At 45.8% G+C, this 23,040-nt stretch overlaps 1 protein-coding gene across 2 annotated transcripts in view; it reads left to right on the top strand.

Annotated features, from left to right (window-relative positions):
- Positions 1 to 23,040, top strand: part of LOC137518997 (uncharacterized) — an 80,766-nt gene that overhangs the window by 35,617 nt on the left and 22,109 nt on the right. For both annotated transcript variants that reach the window (XM_068237558.1, XM_068237557.1), the window contains exons 5-7: positions 7,567 to 7,729; positions 10,735 to 10,893; positions 15,960 to 16,127. In XM_068237558.1, coding sequence (XP_068093659.1) covers positions 7,567 to 7,729; positions 10,735 to 10,893; positions 15,960 to 16,127 — 490 coding nt within the window. The remainder of the gene's footprint in view (positions 1 to 7,566; positions 7,730 to 10,734; positions 10,894 to 15,959; positions 16,128 to 23,040) is intronic.

Here is a 23,040-nt window from a genome sequence, read left to right as displayed (position 1 = left end):
AGCCGCAGTGAGGGCACCATCAGCGACTTAATTCCCTACGCTTACTTCTTGGAGCGTGCTGTGCGTAGAGTGGCGGATGAAGCTGCGAATGAGCGTGACCAGGAACCGTTACGGCAGGAACAGGCATGGGACCAATTTTCATCAGACCCAGCTGTTTCCTCAACACCTGCGGCAGCACAGAGGGGGGAGGAGGAGGAAGAAGAGAAGTCGTGTGCAGAAGACGAGTCAGACTCAGAGGATGATGAGCAAGGTGTTTCTTTGGGGGAGGAGGAGGAGGGGATGGCGGCAGGAGAACAACCGCAGCAGGCGTCGCAGGGGGCTTGTGCTGCTCAACCTTCCCGTGGTATTGTTCGCGGCTGGGGGGAGGAGGTTGACTTACGTGACGTCACTGAGGAAGAGCAAGAGGAGATGGAGGGTACTGGATCCGACTTTGTGCAGATGTCATCTTTTATGCTGTCCTGCCTGTTGAGGGACCCCCGTATAAAAAACCTCAAGGGGAATGAGCTGTACTGGGTGGCCACACTACTAGACCCTCGGTACAGGCACAAAGTGGCGGACCTGTTACCAACTCACCTGAAGGTGGAAAGGATGCAGCACATGCAGAACCAGCAATGCCTTTAAGGGTAATGTGACAGCACAACGCCAGCAAGGTACCACTGCCACTAATCCTCCTCCCGTGTCCACGCAGTCAAAGACAGGACGCTCCAGCGATCTCATGGTGATGTCGGACATGCGGACGTTCTTTAGTCCAACGCCTCGCCGTAGCCCTTCTGGATCCACCCTCCACCAACGCCTGGAACGGCAGGTAGCCGACTACCTGGCCTTAAGTGTGGATGTAGACACTGCTGTGAACAGTGATGAGGAACCCTTGAACTACTGGGTGCGCAGGCTTGACCTGTGGCCAGAGCTGTCCCAATTTGCCATCCAACTTCTCTCCTGCCCTGCCGCAAGCGTCCTGTCAGAAAGGACCTTCAGCACAGCTAGAGGCATTGTCACTGAGAAGAGAAGTCGCCTAAGTCACAAAAGTGTTAAGTACCTCACCTTTATCAAAATGAATGAGGCATGGATCCCGGAGGGCTGCTGCCCGCCCCAAGACTAAGTCAGTCCCCGCACACACAGCATCTCTGCCTGCACGCTGTGTGACTGGCTGCCTGGCCTGCCCCAAGAAGACTAAGTCGCTCCCAGTCCCTCCACACAGCATGTCTGCCTGCAGGCCGCTTGACTACCTTCTCCGCCACCACCAACAGGGTCCGGGACTTCAGGCGGATTGCTGAATTTTTTAGGCCGCTGTAATAATTTTTCTGGTGCGTGTACATGACTGCCTAATTTTTCTGGCTGCACTGCGGGCAGCTGCAACAACAAAAAAAAGGCATGTACATGCGCCCATTCCCCTTCATGATCATTACCTTGCCGTGGTGAAGGGGCTTGCGTATCACAATGAAGCAATGACCGGCGCCTAGATGAGTGTCTCGGGGGGCACACAAAAGATAATAAGGTCGTTGCTTCATTGTGGTCAGACCAAATTTGATCAGCTGGACAGTCACTGTTCTGTCATTCAGCTACATCAGCCAGGCAACCATATAGGCTGTAAAGCCACCAAAACCTGCACTCTCGCCATGGTGCGCACCAGTCCAGCACGGCCGTCACTACACAAACAGCTGTTTGCGGTGCGTTACACGGTGAGTTTGGTGTGTCAGTGTGAAGCAGTACCTTAATTACACTACAAAAACCTACTACGCAAAAAGTGTACATGCTAGGGTGTGCTAAACAAGTGGGTACATGCACTGGTCAAAAAACAAGAATTAGTAAACAAACACACTACCAGTATATGCCGTTCAACCACCTGATATTTATTGAGAATCAAAGGTTATTTTTTACCTTGATTGATAATAATGAGTCTGTAAAAAAGTTTTTTTGTAGCACACCATATTAATGCACAATTTATCATTAAACGGGGTGTTACCCCACAATGTCTCAAACAGAAAGTCTCAGGGGACTGCACACAGACCAGAATATAGCCAGTTGACCATATCACTCCCCCAACATGGGGAGAGGCGGACACGGACACCTACAATGCCAAAAGATTAAAGCATCTAATATGCTAATTGCCCGTCAAACGTGTCCGCATCACCCCATGCGCCAATATCACAGTGGTCAACAGCAATAAAAAATATTTTTTTATTGCTGTTGACCACTGTGATATTGGCGCATGGGGTGATGCGGACACGTTTGACGGGCAATTAGCATATAATCTTTTGGCATTGTAGGTGTCCGTGTCCGCCTCTCCCCATGTTGGGGGAGTGATATGGTCAACTGGCTATATTCTGGTCTGTGTGCAGTCCCCTGAGACTTTCTGTTTGAGACATTGTGGGGTAACACCCCGTTTAATGATAAATTGTGCATTAATATGGTGTGCTACAAAAAAACTTTTTTACAGACTCATTATTATCAATCAAGGTAAAAAATAACCTTTGATTCTCAATAAATATCAGGTGGTTGAACGGCATATACTGGTAGTGTGTTTGTTTACTAAACCTTAATTACACTACCTGATTGATGTATACACATGCAAGATGTTTTAAAGCACTTTAGGCCTGTCATTTAGCATTCAATGTGATTTCTGCCCTTAAAACGCTGCTTTGCGTCAAATCCAGATTTTTCCCGGGGACTTTTGGCGTGTATCCCACTCCGCCATGCCCCCCTCCAGGTGTTAGACCCCTTGAAACATCTTTTCCATCACTTTTGTGGCCAGCAGAATTTTTTTTTCCAAAGTTCGCCTCCCCATTGAAGTCTATTGCGGTTCGCGAACTTTTCCGCGAACCGAACGTTCCACGGAAGTTCGCGAACCCGGTTCGCGAACCTAAAATCGGAGGTTCGGCCCAACTCTACTAATAACTATGCTGTGTTCCTTTTTTTCTTTCTCTGCCTGAAATAGTTAAATATCAGGTATGTAAGTGGCTGACTCAGTCCTGACTCAGATAGGAAGTGACTACAGTATAACCCTCACTGATAAGAAATTACAACTATAAAACCCTTTCCTAGCAGAAAATGGCTTGAGAGCAGGAAAGGGATAAAAAGGGTCAATAGTTCATAGATTTTTTTCTCTGGCATACTTCAATGAATGTGTCATTGAGCAAAAACAATAAACAGTTAAAACTTAAAAAGTAGATTTAAACATAAAATAAAACTGGAATATCTTAAAAAGTCATTTTTAGGAGAAGGAAGATAAATACAATCTTTTATTTCATTCGTTTATTTTCGGATTCGGGTGTCCTTTAATAACCTGAATATGTGTACAGTACTGATTTAATAGGTCACAATAAGGACATGTCTGCTACCTGTTTTCTTATTTGTGGTCTGTAGACTTTCCAACTCATGCTTTCAGTCACTCATGGGGAGGAGGAAGCACAGGAAAGTGTGTGCCCTGCATTTGACTTCCTCAGTGCATGTAAGAATGTCTGTTGGTTCCTCTAAAATATTTGTTCTGCTTCCTGTCGTTTGCAAATAAAACAAGAACTATGACTGGTTGCTATTGGCAACAAGCACAAATATTTCCTAAGCCTTGGTTTGTAGTTTTAATTCTTTCTCAGGAAAATATGTTCTAGGGTAGTTAATGACCAGCGCCCACTGGTTCTGTCCCCAATATCACATTTAAGGTGCGTGCACACGTACTACCACCGGCAACCCTCCGGGCATTCCAGCGACAGTAGTGCATGTGTACAGTCTGTCAGGCAGACTGATAAGGCTGTTTCTGAATGATCCGCTGAACGATCGCGCCGACAGCGCGTACACACGTACTATTGTCGGCTGAACGGTGGACCTGTCGTTGCCGGCTGTAGTGCGTGTGTACGCACTTTTAGGGTGGCAGGAAGAGTTGTGCATAGTTTACAACTCAAACCTCAGTCTTAATTCATACACACGGCAGCACGGTGGCGTAGTGGGCAGCACGGTGGCGTAGTGCTTTGCGCTCTCGCCTTGCATCGCTGGGTCCGCGGTTCGAATCACAGCCAGGTCAACATCTGCTAGGAGTTTATATGTTCTCCCTGTGTCTGCGTGGGTTTCCTCCGGGCACTCCGGTTTCCTCCCACATCCCAAAAACATACGGATAGGTTAATTGGTTCCCCCCCTAAAATTCGCCTTAGACTGCAACACATACACTACACAATACATACATAGACATAGAACTATGGTAGGGAATAGATTGTGAGCTCCTCTGAGGGACAGTTTAGTGACAAGACAATATACTCTGTACAACGCTGTGGAAGATGTCAGCGCTATATAAATACTAAATAATAATAATAATAATACACATATAAAAAAGGATATTTGAGTACATTGAAGTCAGACATAAAGTGATTATAACATTACCGTACATTTCACACTTTACATCACTGGATTTTCACTTAAAGGAAACACGAGGTTAAAATAAACTGATGAGATAAAGCATTGGGTCTGTCCTCCTTCTCCTAAAATGATTTTTTTTAGATATCCCACAGTTTTATTTTGTTTTAAAAGCTACTTTTTAAGCTTTTACCGTTTCATTGGCTCTGCTCATTAGCACATACATTGAAGCCATTTTTTTCCAAGCAAGGTGTTTTATGGCTGTAATTATCAGTAAAGGTTACCCTATAGTCCGACCCAGACAGAAACTGTTGCTTGCATACCTTATTTTTAACCCTTTCAGGCAGAGAAAGAAAAAAAAAGGAACACAGCATAGTTATTCATGCGCTTGGCACTGTACATCTCATCATATCACCTCATGTGTCCTTTAAGTTAAAGGGATACTGTAGGGGGGGGGCGGGGGGAAATGAGCTGAACTTACCCGGGGCTTCGGTGAGTGGCTGTGCGGGCGCAGGATGTCTGCGGGGGACCATTAGAAGCCCCGGGTAAGTTCAACTCATTTTCCCCCGACCCCCTACAGTATCCCTTTAACTCTAATGATAAACTCTAGTTTTGAGGAGACAAGTATTCTTTCTTGGTCTGTTATTTACATGCTACAATTTTATTTGCTACAGACCGGTACTTGTTTTTACTGCTGTCTGCTTTAGGAAATGTATAAATGTCTTCAAAAAGGAGCCTTTAGGAAAACTTTAGTACAGATTGTTGTACTGATTCAAAATTTGTTAAGGTTGTACTGCTGTCACTCACTTTCTTCCCTGACAACATCACATCATGGGCTTGAATTAGACTTTAAAGTCCCATCTACACCATACCATTTTTTTGTACTATTCAATTCCATTCAATCCGACATATCCGATCGGGATTCGATTCAATTTGCCATTGTTTTGCAATGGCAAATTGTATTGAATAAAATCCCAATCAGACATGTTGGATTGAATCTAATCTAATCAATGAATCAAATCGGGCAAAAAATTGTATGGTGTAGATGGGGCTTAAAGAGGAGCTCCAATGAAAATAATGTAATAAAAAAAATACTTAATTTTTACAATAATTATGTATAAATGATTTAGTCAGTGTTTGCCCATTGTAAAATCTTTTAAATCCCTGATTTACATTCTGACATTTATTACATGGTGACATTCTTACTGTTGTCAGGTGATGTAGCTGCTGCATGCTTTTTAAGGCAGTTGGAAACAGCTGTAAACAGCTATTTCCCACAATGCAACAAGGTTCACAGACAGGAAACTGCCAGGAGTACCACGGTCCTCAGAGTTTCTTGTGGGAGGGCTTTTACCACAATATCAGTCATACAGCGCCCCCTGATGGTCTGTTTGTGAAAAGGAACAGATTTCTCATGTAAAAGGTGTTATCAGCTACTGATTGGGATAGAGTTCAATTCTTGGTTGGAGTTTCTCTTTAAGGGCCTAAGCCCACTAACACAGTTGTATCCGCTTTTCAGTTACACCTCAGTGTTACAGATGCTGAAAAGCGGACACAACTGCGTTAGTGGGCTCAGGCCCTAAGGGTGCAGAGAGGTGACGTTAGCAGTAGTATAGTAGGAAATAACAGAAGTTGTTACACATGTTTTCCAGAGTTCCCCATCATTAACAAGCTTTCACACGCATTCAGTAAAAAAGGCACCCAAAATAAACAGTTACATAGATAGTTTGGATGAAAAAAATGACAGCAGTGCCTCAAATTCAACCAGAAAAAAAAAAATCTCTTTCCTGTACCCACACATATCCCATCTGATTTATGGGAAGGTGAACAACCTTTACAGGCTTACGCTGGGAATACACGGTACGTTTTTTGCTAAGGATCGTTCTGATAGATGCCTTCGATTCCGACATGTCCGATGTTCCGCTCGATTCTTTTCCGCTCGATTTCTCATAGAAGTGAATGGAAAAAAGGTAAGAAAAAACAAGTAGAAGATAAGAGACTCGAGCAAAAAATCGAATGGCTAATAGATTGCGCGCCGAATGGAATGCGCAAAACGTAACGTGTATTCCCAGCATTAGACCAATTAGCCTTAAAAGGGAAAAATTCCTTCCTGACTCCAGGTGGCAGTTAAATAAATCCCTGGATCATCTCTGACAGGAATTACCTGGTAATTATAGCCGTTGATGTCCTTCGATGCAAGGAAAGTATCCAAGCCTCCTTAAATGCAGAAATAGCGTTAAAGGGGCACTATGGTGAAAAATTGTAACATTAAAAATATGTCTAAACAGACAAATAAGAATTACGTTTTTTCAGGAGTAAAATGAGCCATAAATTACTTTTCTCCTATGTTGCTGTCACTTACAGTAGGTAGTAGAAATATGACAGAAGCGACAGGTTTTGGACTTGTCCATCTGTTCATGGGGGGATTCTCAGCAAGGCTTTTATTCTTTATAAAGATATTCTCTAAAATGGATTTAAACAATGATGCTGACCAGCTTTGCCTGCTCGCTACACAGTTTTTTGGCATTTGGACAGAGCAACTGCCATTCACTAAGTGCTTTTGAAAATAACCAAATCCCTGAGAATCCCCCCATGAAGACATGTACTAGTCCAAAACCTGTCACTTCTGTCAGATTTCTACTACCTACTGTAAGTGACAGCAACATAGGAGAAAAGTAATTTATGGCTCATTTTACTCTGGAAAAAAACGGCCAGGGTGGGAGGGATGGGAGGGCGCACTTTGCTGTCTCTGCCTTGGGTGCTGAAGGACCTTGTCCCGCCTCTGATTGCAGTCACCAAAATTGTATCCCGTACCCCAGATGTGGCCTCAGAAGTAGTTTATACAGAAGAAGTAGTACACTAGCATCTCAAGATTTTATTTCCCACGTTATGCATCCCAGAATTGTATTTGATTTAGCTACCGCTGCTTGTGAAAATCATATGGGCAACTTGGGTTGCTAATGACCTTTAGCAAGATGCTGTTCTATATCCCACGGTAACGCTTAATTTCATCATCCTCCTCCCCCATAGCAGTGAACATTTACAGTGGACTGAGCTCTGCCTGTTTGTTTATAGTCAGTCAGTAACCACTGCCTTCACTAGCTGTTGTGCTCCCAGGGTGGCTGAATAGGACCTGCAAAACCAACCACCTTTGTATTTCAGTTTGGGGCTCTATACTCAAGTAGTATTAGATGTTTTATCACTGTCTTGTTTATGTCTTTTTAGCAAAGAAGCAGAAAAGTTACGGACTCAGCTGAGGGAAAAACAGCTGGCTGCTGATGAAGACAAGTATTTACAGAGCAAGCTGGCAGAAGACTGTGGACGTCTCACTAAGGAAAATGCCCGGTTACAAGCCCGGATGTTGGAAACCACCAAACAACTTGAAGAGGTTATTTATAAAGGCTGTTGTCCATCTGACATTCAGAATGTCATTCAAGCAGGCCATAGACTAGTGCATGGCCACCATAATGTGTACGACAAAATGACAAGACATGAGTGGGCGAGGCAGGAGTGTTTGAGCAATCTCTCTGGATGTTGTCAATCAAGAATCGGCCTTGTGGTGCTGCATCTGCTGCCTCGCCGGCCTGACGCTGTCCCTCCTAATATCTAATGTTCCCCCCCGCTGCTCGGTGCACTATACTTTACCTGTCCATGTCCGCCACTGGCTCCCTGGTGCACGTGTATGGACCGAGGACGTAGCCCGGAACCAGCAGCGGGCACGGACAGGTATACTGCACTGGGCACCAGGGGGCACATTTGACATTAGGGTAGACAGCACTGGGAGGTTCGTCACATTCAATGCTCGTCCCAATATCACTAATCATTACCTCTGCGCACCTGATCGACCACGGCAGCCCAACATCTTGCAGCACGTCTAATTGATATGCTCAGCCCAAAATGTATCGCATCATCCATCGGGCATACACTTGGTGGCACAGGTTTTCATTAGATTCGATAATAATGATCAAATCTGGTCAGTCGGCAGCCAACTTAAGAGTAGCGATTCTTGGACTCATCGTAAAAATCCCCTGTGCTGTACATCCTCTACTTGGAAGAAAAAAAGCTACATTAGCAAATAAACCTGTTGCTTGCTGCCACAAGGCATAGAACGGTTTATGACCTCTCATGCCTCCCTTATTCAATTGCTGTCTCACTTTCTCACGCCCTTAGTTTATTTATCTTGTCTTGGGTGGCTCCACTCATCTCAACAGATTAGTTATGCTAGCGCTAATTAACTCCACCCAGAGATGTCCTGCTTGTAGCTACCAGTCACTTCTCTTTGCAAAGTGGGAGTATAACACTAGATAGAGAAGATAAAGCTGTACAGTTTCCCCCTAAGCTATAACAGCAGTGAGTGCAGTTGTAATGCAAAGAGAGATGACCGAGTTCTAAAGAGATATTATAGTGATAATCAGGTGTGACATACTGTACTGCAATATACTGATGTACCATGAGTAACAATACAATCATTTACTTAAAGTGCATTGTTGTAACATATAGTAGAGTACAGAAATTATTCAGGAGAGCTGGCGGCCGGCTCTGGGGTGATTTGGTTGGTCCAGTACTGAAAACACCCACTTTTTGGCATTCAGCTAAAGAGGGCACTGGGAAATGGGGGCGCAGGGTGAAGCCTACAAACATCTCACTCTGCTGTTGCAAATTTCCCGGGGGCTTAGATTACTATTGCTTCTCCAGGCCGCCATGGACTTTGGGAGTAAGATGCAATTTGGCGTCCAACTATTGCTGGTGGCTGAGTTGAGCTGATTTTTTTAATTTGGGCTCCGTCTTTTGCCGGTGGCCAAATTACCCCGTGCACGCTATAGCTTTAATTCACATTACAGTCTATGGCTGCGCTCTTTTTACCTGTCTCGCACCTTTTCATCCATTTGTCTGAATCCTCAGCCCCCAGCTATAGCTTCTCACTCATGGAAATGGAGACAGTTTTCACCAGTTTCAGTTACTAAACTCATCTTATTCTCATCTTAAGGCAGGGTTATCAAACTCAAATACAAAGTGGGCCGAAATTGTACACTGGGACCCAGTCACGGACCAAATTCAATGTCTACTGGCCATCTTCCTTCCTTAGTTCCCTGGTTTCTAATGGCTCCCCTCCAACCCCGATACAGTTCCCTGGTGTCTAGTGGCCCCTGCCGTTCCCTATACAGTTCCCTAGTGTTTAGTACTTTCCCCCTACCTTCCCCCTATGGCTCCCCTGGTGTTCTAGGACTTCACCTCCAATATAGCTTCCCTGATGGTCTAGAGCCAAACATAATGCAAAGTAGGCAAACCACTTGAGGGCTAAATTTAATGGCTCTGAGGGCTAGATTTGGCCCAGAGGCCGGAGTTTGACATGTATGTCTTAAGTTGCCCATACATGGTACAATTTTTTTCGATTAGATCATTTAGTTAGATTATTCTGTTCGATCGAATTTAAAGATTTTTCCAACTAGATTTTTATGAAAAAAAACAAAACATGATAATCGTTCATTTTTCTTGATTGTAAAAAATAAGATAATTTTTGACTTTCATTGGATTTGATCATTTTGGTCAAGTAAATGGTAAAATCAACCATTTTTATTGTACCTTGTATGGGCACCATTAGGTGCTGTATTCCATGTATACCTGTAATATCCAGTCTCTTGAGTAGAACACTTCAGAAAAGCTAATAGTGGCTGGAATTGAATTATTTTGTCATTTGTTACCACTTCTGAACAAAGAACAGACACAGTGTCATTTGTGCACTGACTGTACTTGGTGGCTGGGTGACTGCATGCAAGTTGTTGCTGATACCAGTCTGTTTTCTAGAGGCACATTATTTAATGCCTGGTACACACCATGCAATTTCTCATCAGATAGATGGGTCGAATTGAATATTTCTAACAGGTCTGGTCTGATTTTGGATCGTTTTTCTGATCAATTTTGTATAGAAGTGGTTGAAAAATTGATCAGAAAAACGACCAGAAATCAGACCGGGACCTGTCGGAAGTAATTGATTTGATCTAGCTCATGGAAAATTGCATAGGGTGTTTTGGGCATAATGCCTGGTAAACACCATTCAGTTTCCCGTCAGATAGTTCAGAGTTAATGCAGAATTAGCTGTGTACAACCTCTGCTTCACTGTCACCCAAAAAGATCCTTCTTGATCTTTTCAGGTAAAGGTGTCCATACATCTAGTGATGTATGGGCAGATCGACCAGGAAACAGACCTCTACCTGGTCAGATAAAGGCCTTTTGTCTGTCCAAACACTGCAGACCGATTCCTGATAGACCTGAGGCCTGGCCGCCCCCAGAATGTAAAATGTTGTTTCTTGCCATGTAGGGGCACCTCTACAGACCTTTATCTGCTGCACTTCCTCAGTTGTAGCATATTTCCATGATCTTTTATTCTTCTAGGAGCGAAGCCTCCGGGATACTGAAAGCCTGAGCCGTACGAGGAGGATCTCTGAGCTGGTATCAGGGAAGGAGAATGAGAGGCAGTTAGAACTACAGCTATCACACTGGAGAAGACTTGCGCAGGATGAGAAGGAGAAGGTTTCTGCAGCAGAACAACAGGTACGGTACATCCTAACACGGTTTCCTGAAGGTGCCGAGATAGTTTCATCCATTAAATTTAGTATCTTATATGGATGTGTTGATCCTGTTGTATGATTGTGGCACAGGATATCCACACTGTAAATGAATCCAGATACCCCTGAACTGCCAGGATCCATCTAACCCCCCAAATCACCTATTCCTAACCTTGACCTAAAGTGAGAAGAACATGGAAGCTGCCATATTTATTTCCTTTTCAACAATACCAGTTGCCTGGCAGCCCTGCTGATCAATTTGGCTGCAGTAGTGTCTGAATAACACCAGAAACAAGCATGCAGGTAATCTTGTCAGATCTGACAATAATGTCAGAAACACCTGATCTGCTGCATGCTTGTTCAGGGTCTATGGCTGAAAGTATTAGAAGCAGAGGGTCAGCAGGACAGACAGGCAACTAGTATTGCTTAAAAAGAAATAAATATGGCAGCCTCCATATACCTCTTACTTCAGTTGTCCTTTAAGCCTAACAATGTATTCAGTTGCTATGGAGGAGCGTGAAGTAAAATATTGGTAAATAATACCAATATTTACTACAGCTAAACCTAAATCTATTCTAACCACATAGCCCTCCCTCAACAAATGCCTAGATCTAACCACCCTCCTTTTAATGCCTAACCCTAACCACCCCCCTCATATGCCTGGGATGAGCACTGCTCGTTAAACTAATAGCGCCACATGTGTTGCTGGGATAACACACGTGTTACTATGGAAATGCATTTTACCATAACTGCTCATGTGTTACCCCGGTAACATGCGTGGTGCTAATGGGCTAACGGGTGGTGCTCCCTCCCTAGCCAACACATTTGTGGCTCCCCATGTTCAGCTGCCCCCTCCCATTCCATGGTAGTCTCCTCTGTCATGTGTAACATCCATGTGCATCAGCTCCTCTCTCATGTGCAGCCTCCTTAGGCAGCAGCTCCCCTCCTCCTTGTGTTTGCTTCCCACTTGCAGCCTTCTCTTTCATATGCAGCAGTTTACAAACACCAAGATCCTTGCAGGTTCACTTTAAAAATACTGCAAGCTCATTTAGGCCTGGTGCACACCGAGCGGCTTTTTGGGCGTTTTCAGATCCGCTTGCGGCTGCGGATCTGCTTGGTCAATGTATCTCAATGGGGTGGTGCACACCAGAGCGGGAGGCGTTTTGCAGAAACGAAAAATGCCGGGGTGAGGCATTTTTTGGATTTCGGATGCGTTTCTGCCTCAATGTTAAGTATAGGAAAAACGCAAACCGCTCTGAAAAACGGCACTTCAGAGCGGTTTTGCAGGCGTTTTTGTTACAGAAGCTGTTCAGTAACAGCTTTACTGTAACAATATATGAAATCTACTATACTGAAAACCGCAGAAGCAATCCGCAAAACGCTAGCAAAACGCCATAGAAAAATTTAAAAAAGCGTTTCAAAATCTGCTAGCATTTTGCGGATCTGCTAGCGGTTTTTGGTGTGCACCAGGCCTCAAATGGGTTTTTTTTCTCCTGCAGTCTCATGATTTTGTATTTTCCTGGACTCAAGCCTTGTACACCTGCTAGATAGGGATGATCAATGTGATGCAAATATGGGTTTAAATTGATTGGTCCATTTTCAAACTGCATATATTTGCATAAAAATTTGCATAAACTTGGAAATATTTGCATCTCATTGATCATCCCTACTGCTAGATTGAACTTGGCCGAGGCACACGATATCGATCGCCGTTGCCAAGAATCCAGCATGTGTACAGCAAACCACAACCCCCCCTTGATGGCTCCACCAGCAAACAGTCAGGCGGATTGAATGAGCTGAACACAGCCTACTTACCCCACCCACAGCTTGATGCTCCTCATGCTCTGCTCCATTCCCCCACCCCTCCCTCCATAGCTAAAGAACATGTTGCTAATCAATAGAAAAAATCCACTGCGCTCTCATTCCAGTCAGTATGACCTAAGAATAGAAAACAAACTGCACATCATGTAATACTGTATTCAAGAGTACATACACTTCAAACACTTCAAAGCCCGTGCAACGTGAATCAAAGTGCCTTCACTCGTGACACCACCACCCGTGATCAGAGAGGCTCACCAGATTCAAGCCACCTCGCTTTTTCAGGTGGAACTCTCGCTTACTATTGCGCTTTACTAGGATGCCTCAGTGAACCATACTGTTAAAACTTCAATAAAAACACAATAAGAATTTCATTGCGCAGTATGCTGTAAAAAATGGCTTACAACCACGCTTCACGCGCCGACTAACTACTCACAAGCTCCACAGTAGTAAAGGCATATCATATAGTGTTGTCCGGATCATGAACGATTCGGATCTTTGATCCGAATCTATTTTGTGAGTCGAATCATCCGAATCATCAAAATGAGTGATTCGGATCACAAAAGGGGCGGGGCCAGGAGCGACACACCCCCTCTCAGCGGGCAGCAGGGTCCTGGAAGCAGAGCTGAGATGGATCGCTCTTTTGGATGGGAGCCGACAGGTAGATGAGAGAGAGGGGACATGGGTGCCACTGCCAGATATGTGTAGAGCACACATACTGGCTATAACCTGCTGCTCATTACAGGCTGTCTGTTCCGTAGTTGTGCACAGTGAAGAAATTGGAAGCTTTTGGCTCAGCACAGCTCAGTAACTTTGCAGGCACTGTGATTGCTGTGCAATATGATCCTTCTGCACTCACTCTAAACAGCTGCACTTCACTTCTGGGAATGCTTTGGGGAATGCTTTCTTTCACTGTGCGAGGTTTGCTTTCAAAGTATACAGATGAACATATAGGTCAAATACATGTAAAGCATAATGATTGCAGCATGTGGCTATTGTGCGCAAGCAAACATTTCTGCTCTCTGCTCGTCCCTCCTCCCTTCTCTGTCCACTCCCTGCCCTCTGTCCATCTTCTCCCCTTCTCTGTGTGTCCACCCCCCTCCCCTTCTCCTGTCCACAGCAGGGAAAGACCTGTCCTGCTATTCATTTCACCCCCCAATGCTTCGGTAGTAAAATGATCAGAGATTCGGATCAAAGATCCGGATCTTTTCAATGATCCGATTCGAATCATCCGGATCATTGAAAAGATCCGAACTTCCCATCTCTAATATCATAGCGGTGTTCCTAGGGCCCTCATTGGCGTATAGGTGGCTTCTGGGTGGCGTCCCGCTTCCTAAAGTCCCAACGCTACTATGGGCTCGCTCACCACCGCTGTTCTGGGAACGTGCTTGCGTCAGGAGTACTGGCTTCGGGGCGGCACAGCATGCAGTGTCACTGTGAACTGCGCAGTAACATGAGGCACTGACAGTGACGTGTGCAGCCACTGTAACCAAGTCTTCCCTCAAAAAGCGTCTGTGGTGGCCCTGTGTACGTGCAGAGATGGCACATGTCTAAGGCCACCCCTGTATGTGGCCATGCTAGCAGTGTTATCACCAGTGGCAGCTCAAGGATTTTTTTGGGAGGGGGGTGCTATGCAGGTGCTGGACCAACTTCCAGGGTAGCTGCCGCGGGAAAAGGGCGTGGCTATAACCTGTGGTGCAAAAATTTGGTGACCCTTTCCCCAGAAAATTCACATAGTTCAGGTTTTCTCCAGAAAATATACGTAATGTGAGCAGAGTTGCCCAGAAAATACATTCAATCATGTTGGCAGATTTGCCCAGAAAACATGTTCAGTCATGTTGGCAGATCTGCCCAGAAAACACTACAATCATGTCGGCAGATTTGCCCAGAACATACACAATGTCGGCAGGCCAGCAGCAGATTTGACCACAAAATACACCTGTTAAAAAACAACAACATTTACTCACCTGCAGAAGATCTCCTGTCCCGGCCTCCGTCCAGCACGGAGCTCCCACGATCCTCTGCAGCCAGCCAGCAACGTTCCTGACTTCCTGAGCTGAAACTCCTGCGCTGAGAGCAGGGCTACGGGAAAATTGCACCCAAAGCCCTGCACTGCAGATTCGAAGTCTCCAGAGCAAAGCTTCGGACGCCATTTTACCATAGCCCTGCTCTGCCACTGCCGAAGCTGCGCTGTGAGCTGCGGGCTGCTGCCGGTGAACTGACACGGCGCCGGCGTCTATTAGATGCCGAAAGTCAGTTCACACTGGGGAGTGCTTGGACAATTTTAGGGGGTGCTTCAGCACCCTATGTACCCCCCTGGTGCCGCCCATGCTTACCACACTTTCTGATTACTTCCGAGAAGTTCCGTTCTTCAGTAAAATGCTCCGTCATGGAATGCAGCTTTATAAGTGGGCAACCCTTAACTCGGCTCTGTGAACGGATCATCATACAGGAGCGTGCATGCCTTGTTTATGGGCATAAGCATGCTCAGAGCCTGGAAATGAATTACACGGATACAGCTTCCTGGTCAAGGGTTAGCCGTAAGCCACTGCTACACATGGCCACATATGTCAGTAGCCTCATTTTCTACCTTAATGTTTGACTCGGGTATCCTTTAAAGTTCAGAGCACTTAGCTGAGCACAAATAATAACAAGATGTCTTATAGCTACAAACGCAACAAATTTTGCTTGCTCAGAATTGTTATATACAGAAACCAGGGCAGGATTTACCATAAGGCACTGTAGGCATGTGCCTACAGGCGCCAGATGATGGAAAGGCGGCTCACTCCCCTTCCCCTTAGTGCTTCACTCCCTCCTTCCCTATACAGAGTCCAAAGCAGAGCGTAAATGAGAGGTTACTCACCCAGTTTTCAGCATTCCAGTAATGAGATCTCCCTTCAGTTGAGGGCACCACCAGCTACTTAATACTGAGGGTAACTCTGGCTACCTTATACTAAGATGCACCTGTAGCAACCTATAATGGGCAAGGGAAGTAAGGGAGAAGTGACAGCGTGGCCAGCCAGTACACTGGCGAAATCTAGGGTGCCAGAACATATGCGCCTATAGGCTCCTGTGATGTAAATCAGAGCCTGACAGAACCCTTTAACATCCAATTAAAATCCAGACTCATGCAAAGTAGGCTGTAAACTAATCTACTGTAATTGGCTAGCTCGATTCTTTGACCTGTATTGTTAAAAAAAATGTAAACAACTTTAATTCAGTGACTGTTAACAGGTGCTGCAGCTTCAACAAGGCAGGAAGTCTGTGGAGATGAGTGGAAGTTCACTGCACAAGCAACTGACAGATTTACAGAATAAACAGTCCAGCCTTCAGCAGGAAAACTCCCTCTTGCGTGTAGAGAAGAGCCATTTGGTGGAGCACATCTCTCAGTTACATAAACAGGTATGTATGTGCCCGAAGCAGCCTGAACTCCACATCCTGACTGCACAGGGAAAGGGAGGAAAGTGCAGCTTAGCATGTGTGACCAGTCAGGACCAATCCAGGGTCAATGGCAAATCCTGGAATGTTGTTTATGTCACTCCCTGTGTCAGGAGAGGTTATAGTGTGGATTACAGGCAAATGAGAGCATTTCAGAATCCCCCTCCCATATCTCATACCCTTATATTAGGATAAAAAGCAACGCTTCCAGCCTGCATACCTATAGAGAAAACTAACTGCTAGTGGTGATTCCCAGAGGTGGCATTGTTCCCAGTCACTGAGGGGCCTGTTTATACAAGGTTAATGAGTATCCCAAGTAATGTAGTGGGAGGCTCACCCATTGGGGTCAGTAGAATGCCGCCTGGTTTATACACAAGCACTTTATACCTCTTATTTACACATCACCAGGCAAAGTTTAGGAAGTTACTGGTCTGAGAGATAACTGAAAGCATGTTACTATGGCATCACAGCAATTAAACTGTATTTCTATAGCTTTCACAGCACAGCTCCTCACTCCCCTCACATAAGGTAAGGAAAGCCCATATAAGGCTCCTTTTACACTTGGTAGGATGCAATTGGTGTGCAGCAAAATGGCTGCCGCACCGAACCATTGAACACTCTGTAGTATATGTGGCAGACTGCGTTGACAGCAGTGATTATCGTAATTACGATTACGCAAAATTACGCATACATTTTCGCAATTATGCATATACATAATTACATATTCGTAATTCAATTGACTTTGTATAATCATTTGTAATTACGCATTAAAGAGACTCTGAAGTCTCGTTTTTTACCTGCTTTTTCCTTATAATCCTGTTCAGCATGATTGCCCCACTAGATTTGCCGCATCCCTGCGGCAGATGAATGATTTATTGCTGACAAACAGCCCTGCAAAGCTTCCGGGCTTTGCCAGGCTTCTCTTCCTGGAGGGGCAGAGCTATGAGCTGTAGCTTTGCCTCCTCTGCAGTCAATCTCCTCTGATCGCCGCCTCTCCTCGCCCCTTAAGCCTCATACACACGGGGTACGGCCGTCGCCGCAACCACGTGGCACGCGCGTGTTGCGGCGACGGTTCGTCCGTGTGTATGACGCGCGCGCCCCGAACCGTCGCCCGTCAGAGCTGTCGCCAGGCGATTGACATGTTCAATCGCCGGCTACAGCCGTCGCCGGAACTGTCGCTAGCCCCGCATGTGTATGCGGGCTAGCGACAGCTACCCACACACAGTACACGGAGCATCCGGCGGGGGGGAGGAACCTCGGCGACAGCTTCCGCCGCATCGCTAATCCCTCTGCTGCCGTGTGTATGCAGAGGGACTTGGCGACGAGCTGTCGCCGAACTGTCTCCGAACTGTCGCGCACACGCTCCCGTGTGCAGCGACAGCTACAATTGTCCCCCCGTGAGTACTTAGCTTAAGTCTTCCTTTCACTGAGAGGGGCGGGAGAGGGCAGAGATCAGCAGAGTTTGATTGCGGAGAGGCTGAACTACAGCTGAAAGTTCAGCCTCTCCAGGAAGAGAAGCCCTGCGAGCCAGGGCAGCACAATCTGCGACCAGCAAAGTCGTAGAACTTTGCTGGTCTATTACAAAGCAAAAAATCATTCATCTGCCGCGGGGATGCAGCAAATCTAGTGGGGCAATCATGCCGAACAGGATTAGAAGGAAAAAGCTGGTAAAAACGAGACTTCAGAGTCTCTTTAATTTACACATAATTTACGCGTAATTTTGTGCAGACTTTGGGGCTGAATAGCAAAGACCCCATACATGCTATTGCTACCAAAATAGCTACAGAATGGTGGGTACAAGTAAAAGTAAAAAAAAAAAAACATTTTTCAAAAAGACCTTGTACTTTTTGAGAAAATCGATTTAAAAATGCAAAGAAAAATGGTTTTTAAACCCAGAAAAAGTGACCAATTACATTTTTTTGTTTGTTTTTTAAAGTCATTTTCCTCAAAAATTACAAGGTCTTTTTGAACAATTATTTTTGCAACTTGTACTCACTAATGTAGCACTTTTGGTAGCAATGGCATGTATGGGGGTTTTGCTAATCACTGCCAAAATCGGTACGAAATTACGTGTAAATTATGCGTAAATCCATGCGTAATTACGATTAGGAACAATTAACTATGAAATTAATTACGCTATTCCCCGAAATTTCTCATTACAATTACGATGCGTAATTGCGTATTACCATGCATAATTACGCTTGGGCGTAATTTCTGATTATCACTAGTTGACAGGGAAATTGGAGGTAACCTGTCTTCAAAAGGCTCACCCTTTAGCAAGTCATCTGAAAATCTGCGCTTGCGCGCCACAAACATAGCAACAATTCTAACTTTGCACATTACCACTGACTTTCATTGCTTCCGGGAGCCATGTGCTGTGTGTGAATACACTGCAGCTTCTGCGACAGCCAGAGCTCTTCTGGTGTATCGCAGGAAGTGTAACATGCTGGGATGCAGTCTGTTGATTTCAATAGGCTGCATTTCTGCTTCCGAAATTGTGTGCGGGAAACAGCTGCGATTCGGCTGCAGTGGAGATTGGCCCTTACCCAGCAGCTGCTATGGGGCCTTGGAGCAGAGGGAGCCCAGGAGGTACTTAACCACCCTGGCGTTCTGATTAAATCGCCAGGGTGGCTGCGGGAGGGTTTTTTTTAAATAAAAAAAAAACTATTTCATGCAGCCAACTGAAAGTTGGCTGCATGAAAGCCCACTAGAGGGCGCTCCGGAGGCGATCTTCCGATCGCCTCCGGCGCCCAGAATAAACAAGGAAGGCCGCAATGAGCGGCCTTCCTTGTTTTGCTTATATCGTCGCCATAGCGACGAGCGGAGTGACGTCATCGACGTCAGCCGACGTCCTGACGTCAGCCGCCTCCGATCCAGCCCTTAGCGCTGGCCGGAACTTTTTGTTCCGGCTACGCTGGGCTCAGGCGGCTGGGGGGACCCTCTTTCGCCGCTGCTCGCGGCGAATCGCCGCAGAGCGGCGGCGATCAGGCAGCACACGCGGCTGGCAAAGTGCCGGCTGCGTGTGCTGCTTTTTATTTCATTCAAATCGGCCCAGCAGGGCCTGAGCGGCAGCCGCTGGCGGTGTTGGACGAGCTGAGCTCGTCCAGACCGCTCAGCTGGTTAATGTATTCACTATTAACTTTCTTGTGTTCCTCCACCCTTTCACTGTCTCAGTGCCCATGGACTATATGCGGTGTAGAATGCATGAGAATGTAAATTGCCCAATCAACTCATATCCATAGGGTAGGGGTAGGTGGCATTGCTGAAGAGTGCCTACACCTGAGGGCCCCATGAATGCTTTGCTATGGGGCCTCATGATCTCTAGCTACACCACTGCCCTTACCAGTATATCATGGGGAAGCATTGGAGCTACACATATTTGACAACAGCTTGTCACAGTAGGAAAAATAGTAACAAACCACAAGAATTTTTAACTTGTTACATCAAATTCCTTCTACCCCCATCTTAGCAGGACTCGGTGTCTGCAAGGGAACCACATGTGTGAGATAGTGGGGAGATATGCTTGCCATAATAATGGCTGGAATGGGCAGCCACCCTACGTCTACAGCCTGTGTATCAGTTCTGCCTTTATAGCCTATATACCATGCTTAGTCAGCTCTAGAGATGCTAGCGCACAGCTCGCCAGCGAATCTCTATGAACATTCTGGCCGCGTACTACTGCCGGGTCGCAATGTCCCAGAGTAGTACGCCTGCCCGTGTCTGCACATGTCCTGCACATGTCCTTTAGTACGCATGCCCTGCCCTGACGGTGCGCGTCCCTGATTGCAACGGGCCAGGGCATGCGTACTAAAGGACGTGTGCAGACACAGGCAGGCGTACTATTCCGGGACATTGTGACCTGGAAGTAGTACAGGGCCCTTTGTTCGCCTACATCTCTAGTCAGCTCTTCTGATTATGGTTTCCCTGACCTGCGTCTTGAATCAATGTATTTGGGTCTGTGCGCTGTACTTGTGCATCCTGTCTGCTGCTCCTGGTAATGGCTGTGTGTCTGAGCTCTATAGTAGCTAGGGGCTCTTTATGTTCTTGCATTCTATCCTGGTTAATAAGGGGTTAATGGAGCAATAGATCCCGCTGCCTCTCTGGTCTTGTAAATACATGGGGGTGATTTACTAAAGGGACAGACCACCTCCCTCTTTACAAGGCTACTGACTCAGCCCCTACAGGTTAGAACTGCCAGCCCTCCTGCTGCTCCTGCTGGTGACACAAACAGGTCATTTCCAGTCTTACAAGAAAATCCTCCTTTAATGGCCGCATACAATAGGGAGAGTTACCTTTGGCCTTTTGTTGCATTTCAAATGTAACAAAGCAAGAGAAAGATTCCCTCTTTAAACAACTACAGGTGCCAGAATATTGTTCATTAAATAGAACCTGTACTAAAAAAAAATGCCCTCTGGGGTATACTTATCTCGGGAGGGGGACACTTCAGGATCCCAATGAGATGTCCCCATCCCGTCGCTTCAGGGAATTAAGCGCTGGATCCCCTGAAACCTCCCCCGACAAGCTTGACAGGGTGCGCAAGCGCGGGCTATATTTACTAGGGATGTAGGCGAACCGTTCGCCGGCGAACCCCTATGGGCCGCTACTACTTCCGGGTTGTTATGACCCGTAGTAGTACGGCTGCGCTGGGCCGGCGGTGCGCATCTTTGATCGCGCGCCTGTTGCCGGGCACTCTCTGCGAATGAGCGTGACATTACTCATGACTTTGTCATGCACATGCGCAGAAAGTGCCCGGCAACAGGCGCGCGATCAAGGACGCGCACCGCCGGCCCAGCGCAGCTGTTCAACTCCAGGTCATAGCGACCCGGAAGTAGTACAGAGTGAGGTGTTCGCCGGCATCTCTAATATTTACCTCTCCGCGATCCTGCGCTGTAGTGCCAAGGTTAGTTATTATGGTTGATATTTTTACTTGTGTGCATGGAAACAGTTTACAAAATTAGAAGAAACTGACAACACAAATGTTAAAAAAGCAATCTAATACCCTATCCCAAGCCTTGTTAAAGGGCAACTGAATCAAGAGTGATATGGAGACTGCCATATTTATTTCCTTTTAAGCAATACTACTGATCCTCTAATACTTTTAGCCATAGACCTCGAAACAAGCATGCAACAAATCATGTTTCTGACATTGTCAGATGTGACGATTAGTTTCATGCTTGTAACTGGGGCTATTCAAACACTACTGCAGCCAAATACATCAGCAGGGCGGCCAGGCAACTGGTATTGTTTAAAAAGAAATAAATATGGCAGCCTCCATAGCCATCTTGCTACAGTTGTCCTTTCAATTGTCCTTTAACTCTTGAATTAACGAGTTTGGCCTGTAGGGAAGACCAACCTGGTTGAACTCGATGGACGTATGTCTTTTTTCAACCAAAATAACTATGTAACTATGTAACCAGCTTTCAGAAATTTTTATTGCATTCTAATATGACCCAGGCAAAGGCTTAAGCTGTCCTGCTACAAAATAGCTGATATCTAGAAGAAAGAAAAGAACAAGTCTAGGTCCTGCTTCTGTACACTCTTTTGGTCTCCACTTCAAAAAAACACCTTTGAAAAATAATCTCATGTTATTTACATAAGCAAAAAAATGATGTTTTAGCAATCTTTTAACTATAAGCAAGGAAAACCAGTGCAATGAACAAGGAAAACCCTACACTAAAAAAGTGGATAGTGTTATTTGGCACATCCGGAATCCTCCAGTTTATCTTCAGCATCGCAGGCAGATCCACAAGAGTATCATGAGATTGTACAATGTTCTGGCGTCTGTTGTTTCTCTGGCATAAACAGATAAGGAACCTGTAGATCAGGAGTTAAATGTGGGTTACAAGTATGGCTGCAGAGCCTCAGGGGTGAGCCAGACATCAGAGAGAGTGTGTGGTCTGTAAACCTGAATTTCTTGTCCCCCCCCCCCAGTCCCATTCATGGGCAGCTACTGAACAAAGAAAGGGGGGGGGGGGGGAATGGCCACAACTTGCCTAAGGGCCCGTCTGTCTTCATGTTCCTCTCTGACTCCTGATGTGTCCACCATTTTAGCTCGCTGAAACCATTGTGATTGTCTGCTCAAAGATGGGGAAGAAGAAGAAGAGGTAATGGCAGATATTTTCCTGGGCTTCAAGACATCTGCAGATGACAAGCGCAGTCATAATATTAAAAGATATTTGCTGTGGGAGAAAAGCTGTAGCAATTCCGGACTATATGCTATTATTTTGTATATAGAGCACTAGCATCTTCCACAAGGTAAAAATGACAGAGCCTGCCAGGAAGCACACATGTAAAATGGGAACCGAAACACGTCTCCTCCTGCTGTGGCAAATTTCTGAGGCTTTAATTACTATTCCCTCTCCAAGGTGCCGTACAGCGAGGTTAAGATGCAATTTAGCCAGGGCCGGGCAGAGGCTAGAGAGGCTTAGGGCGCAGTGTAGGAGGGGAGCGCACAACTCACTCAGATATCATTCCCCTATTGTGTTTGAAGCAGGGAGAAATAAAAAAAGAAGGTACATGGCAGTGACTGCATGCCAGTTAACTAGAGATTAAGGGGTTAGGGATTGGGGGCCCTGGGGAGCCTCTTAGTCTATTAGCAATTAGTGTGTGACGGCTGGGGTGGGAAGGATGGAGGGGCGCACTTTGGTGTCTCAGCCTATTGCTGATGGTCGAATTGTTTTATCACAATTTAGGCTCCGTCTTTTGCCTGCGCCCAAATTACTCACTGAGAGCCGCTATATCGAAATTCACATTACGGCCTACGGTGGTGGTGCCCAAATGTCCTCGGCCGCACATCGCCTTTTTTACCTGACTCAGCCCTGGAACCCACTAGGAGCGCCCTTTGTGATTTGGAAAACTCTTGCTAATGTAATGCTAT

This window comes from Hyperolius riggenbachi, chromosome 5 (genome assembly GCF_040937935.1).
Source record: "Hyperolius riggenbachi isolate aHypRig1 chromosome 5, aHypRig1.pri, whole genome shotgun sequence".
Classification (NCBI taxonomy): domain Eukaryota; kingdom Metazoa; phylum Chordata; class Amphibia; order Anura; family Hyperoliidae; genus Hyperolius; species Hyperolius riggenbachi.
The sequence above is the reverse complement of the archived record's forward strand: the minus strand, read 5'-3'. Positions and strand labels throughout refer to the sequence as shown.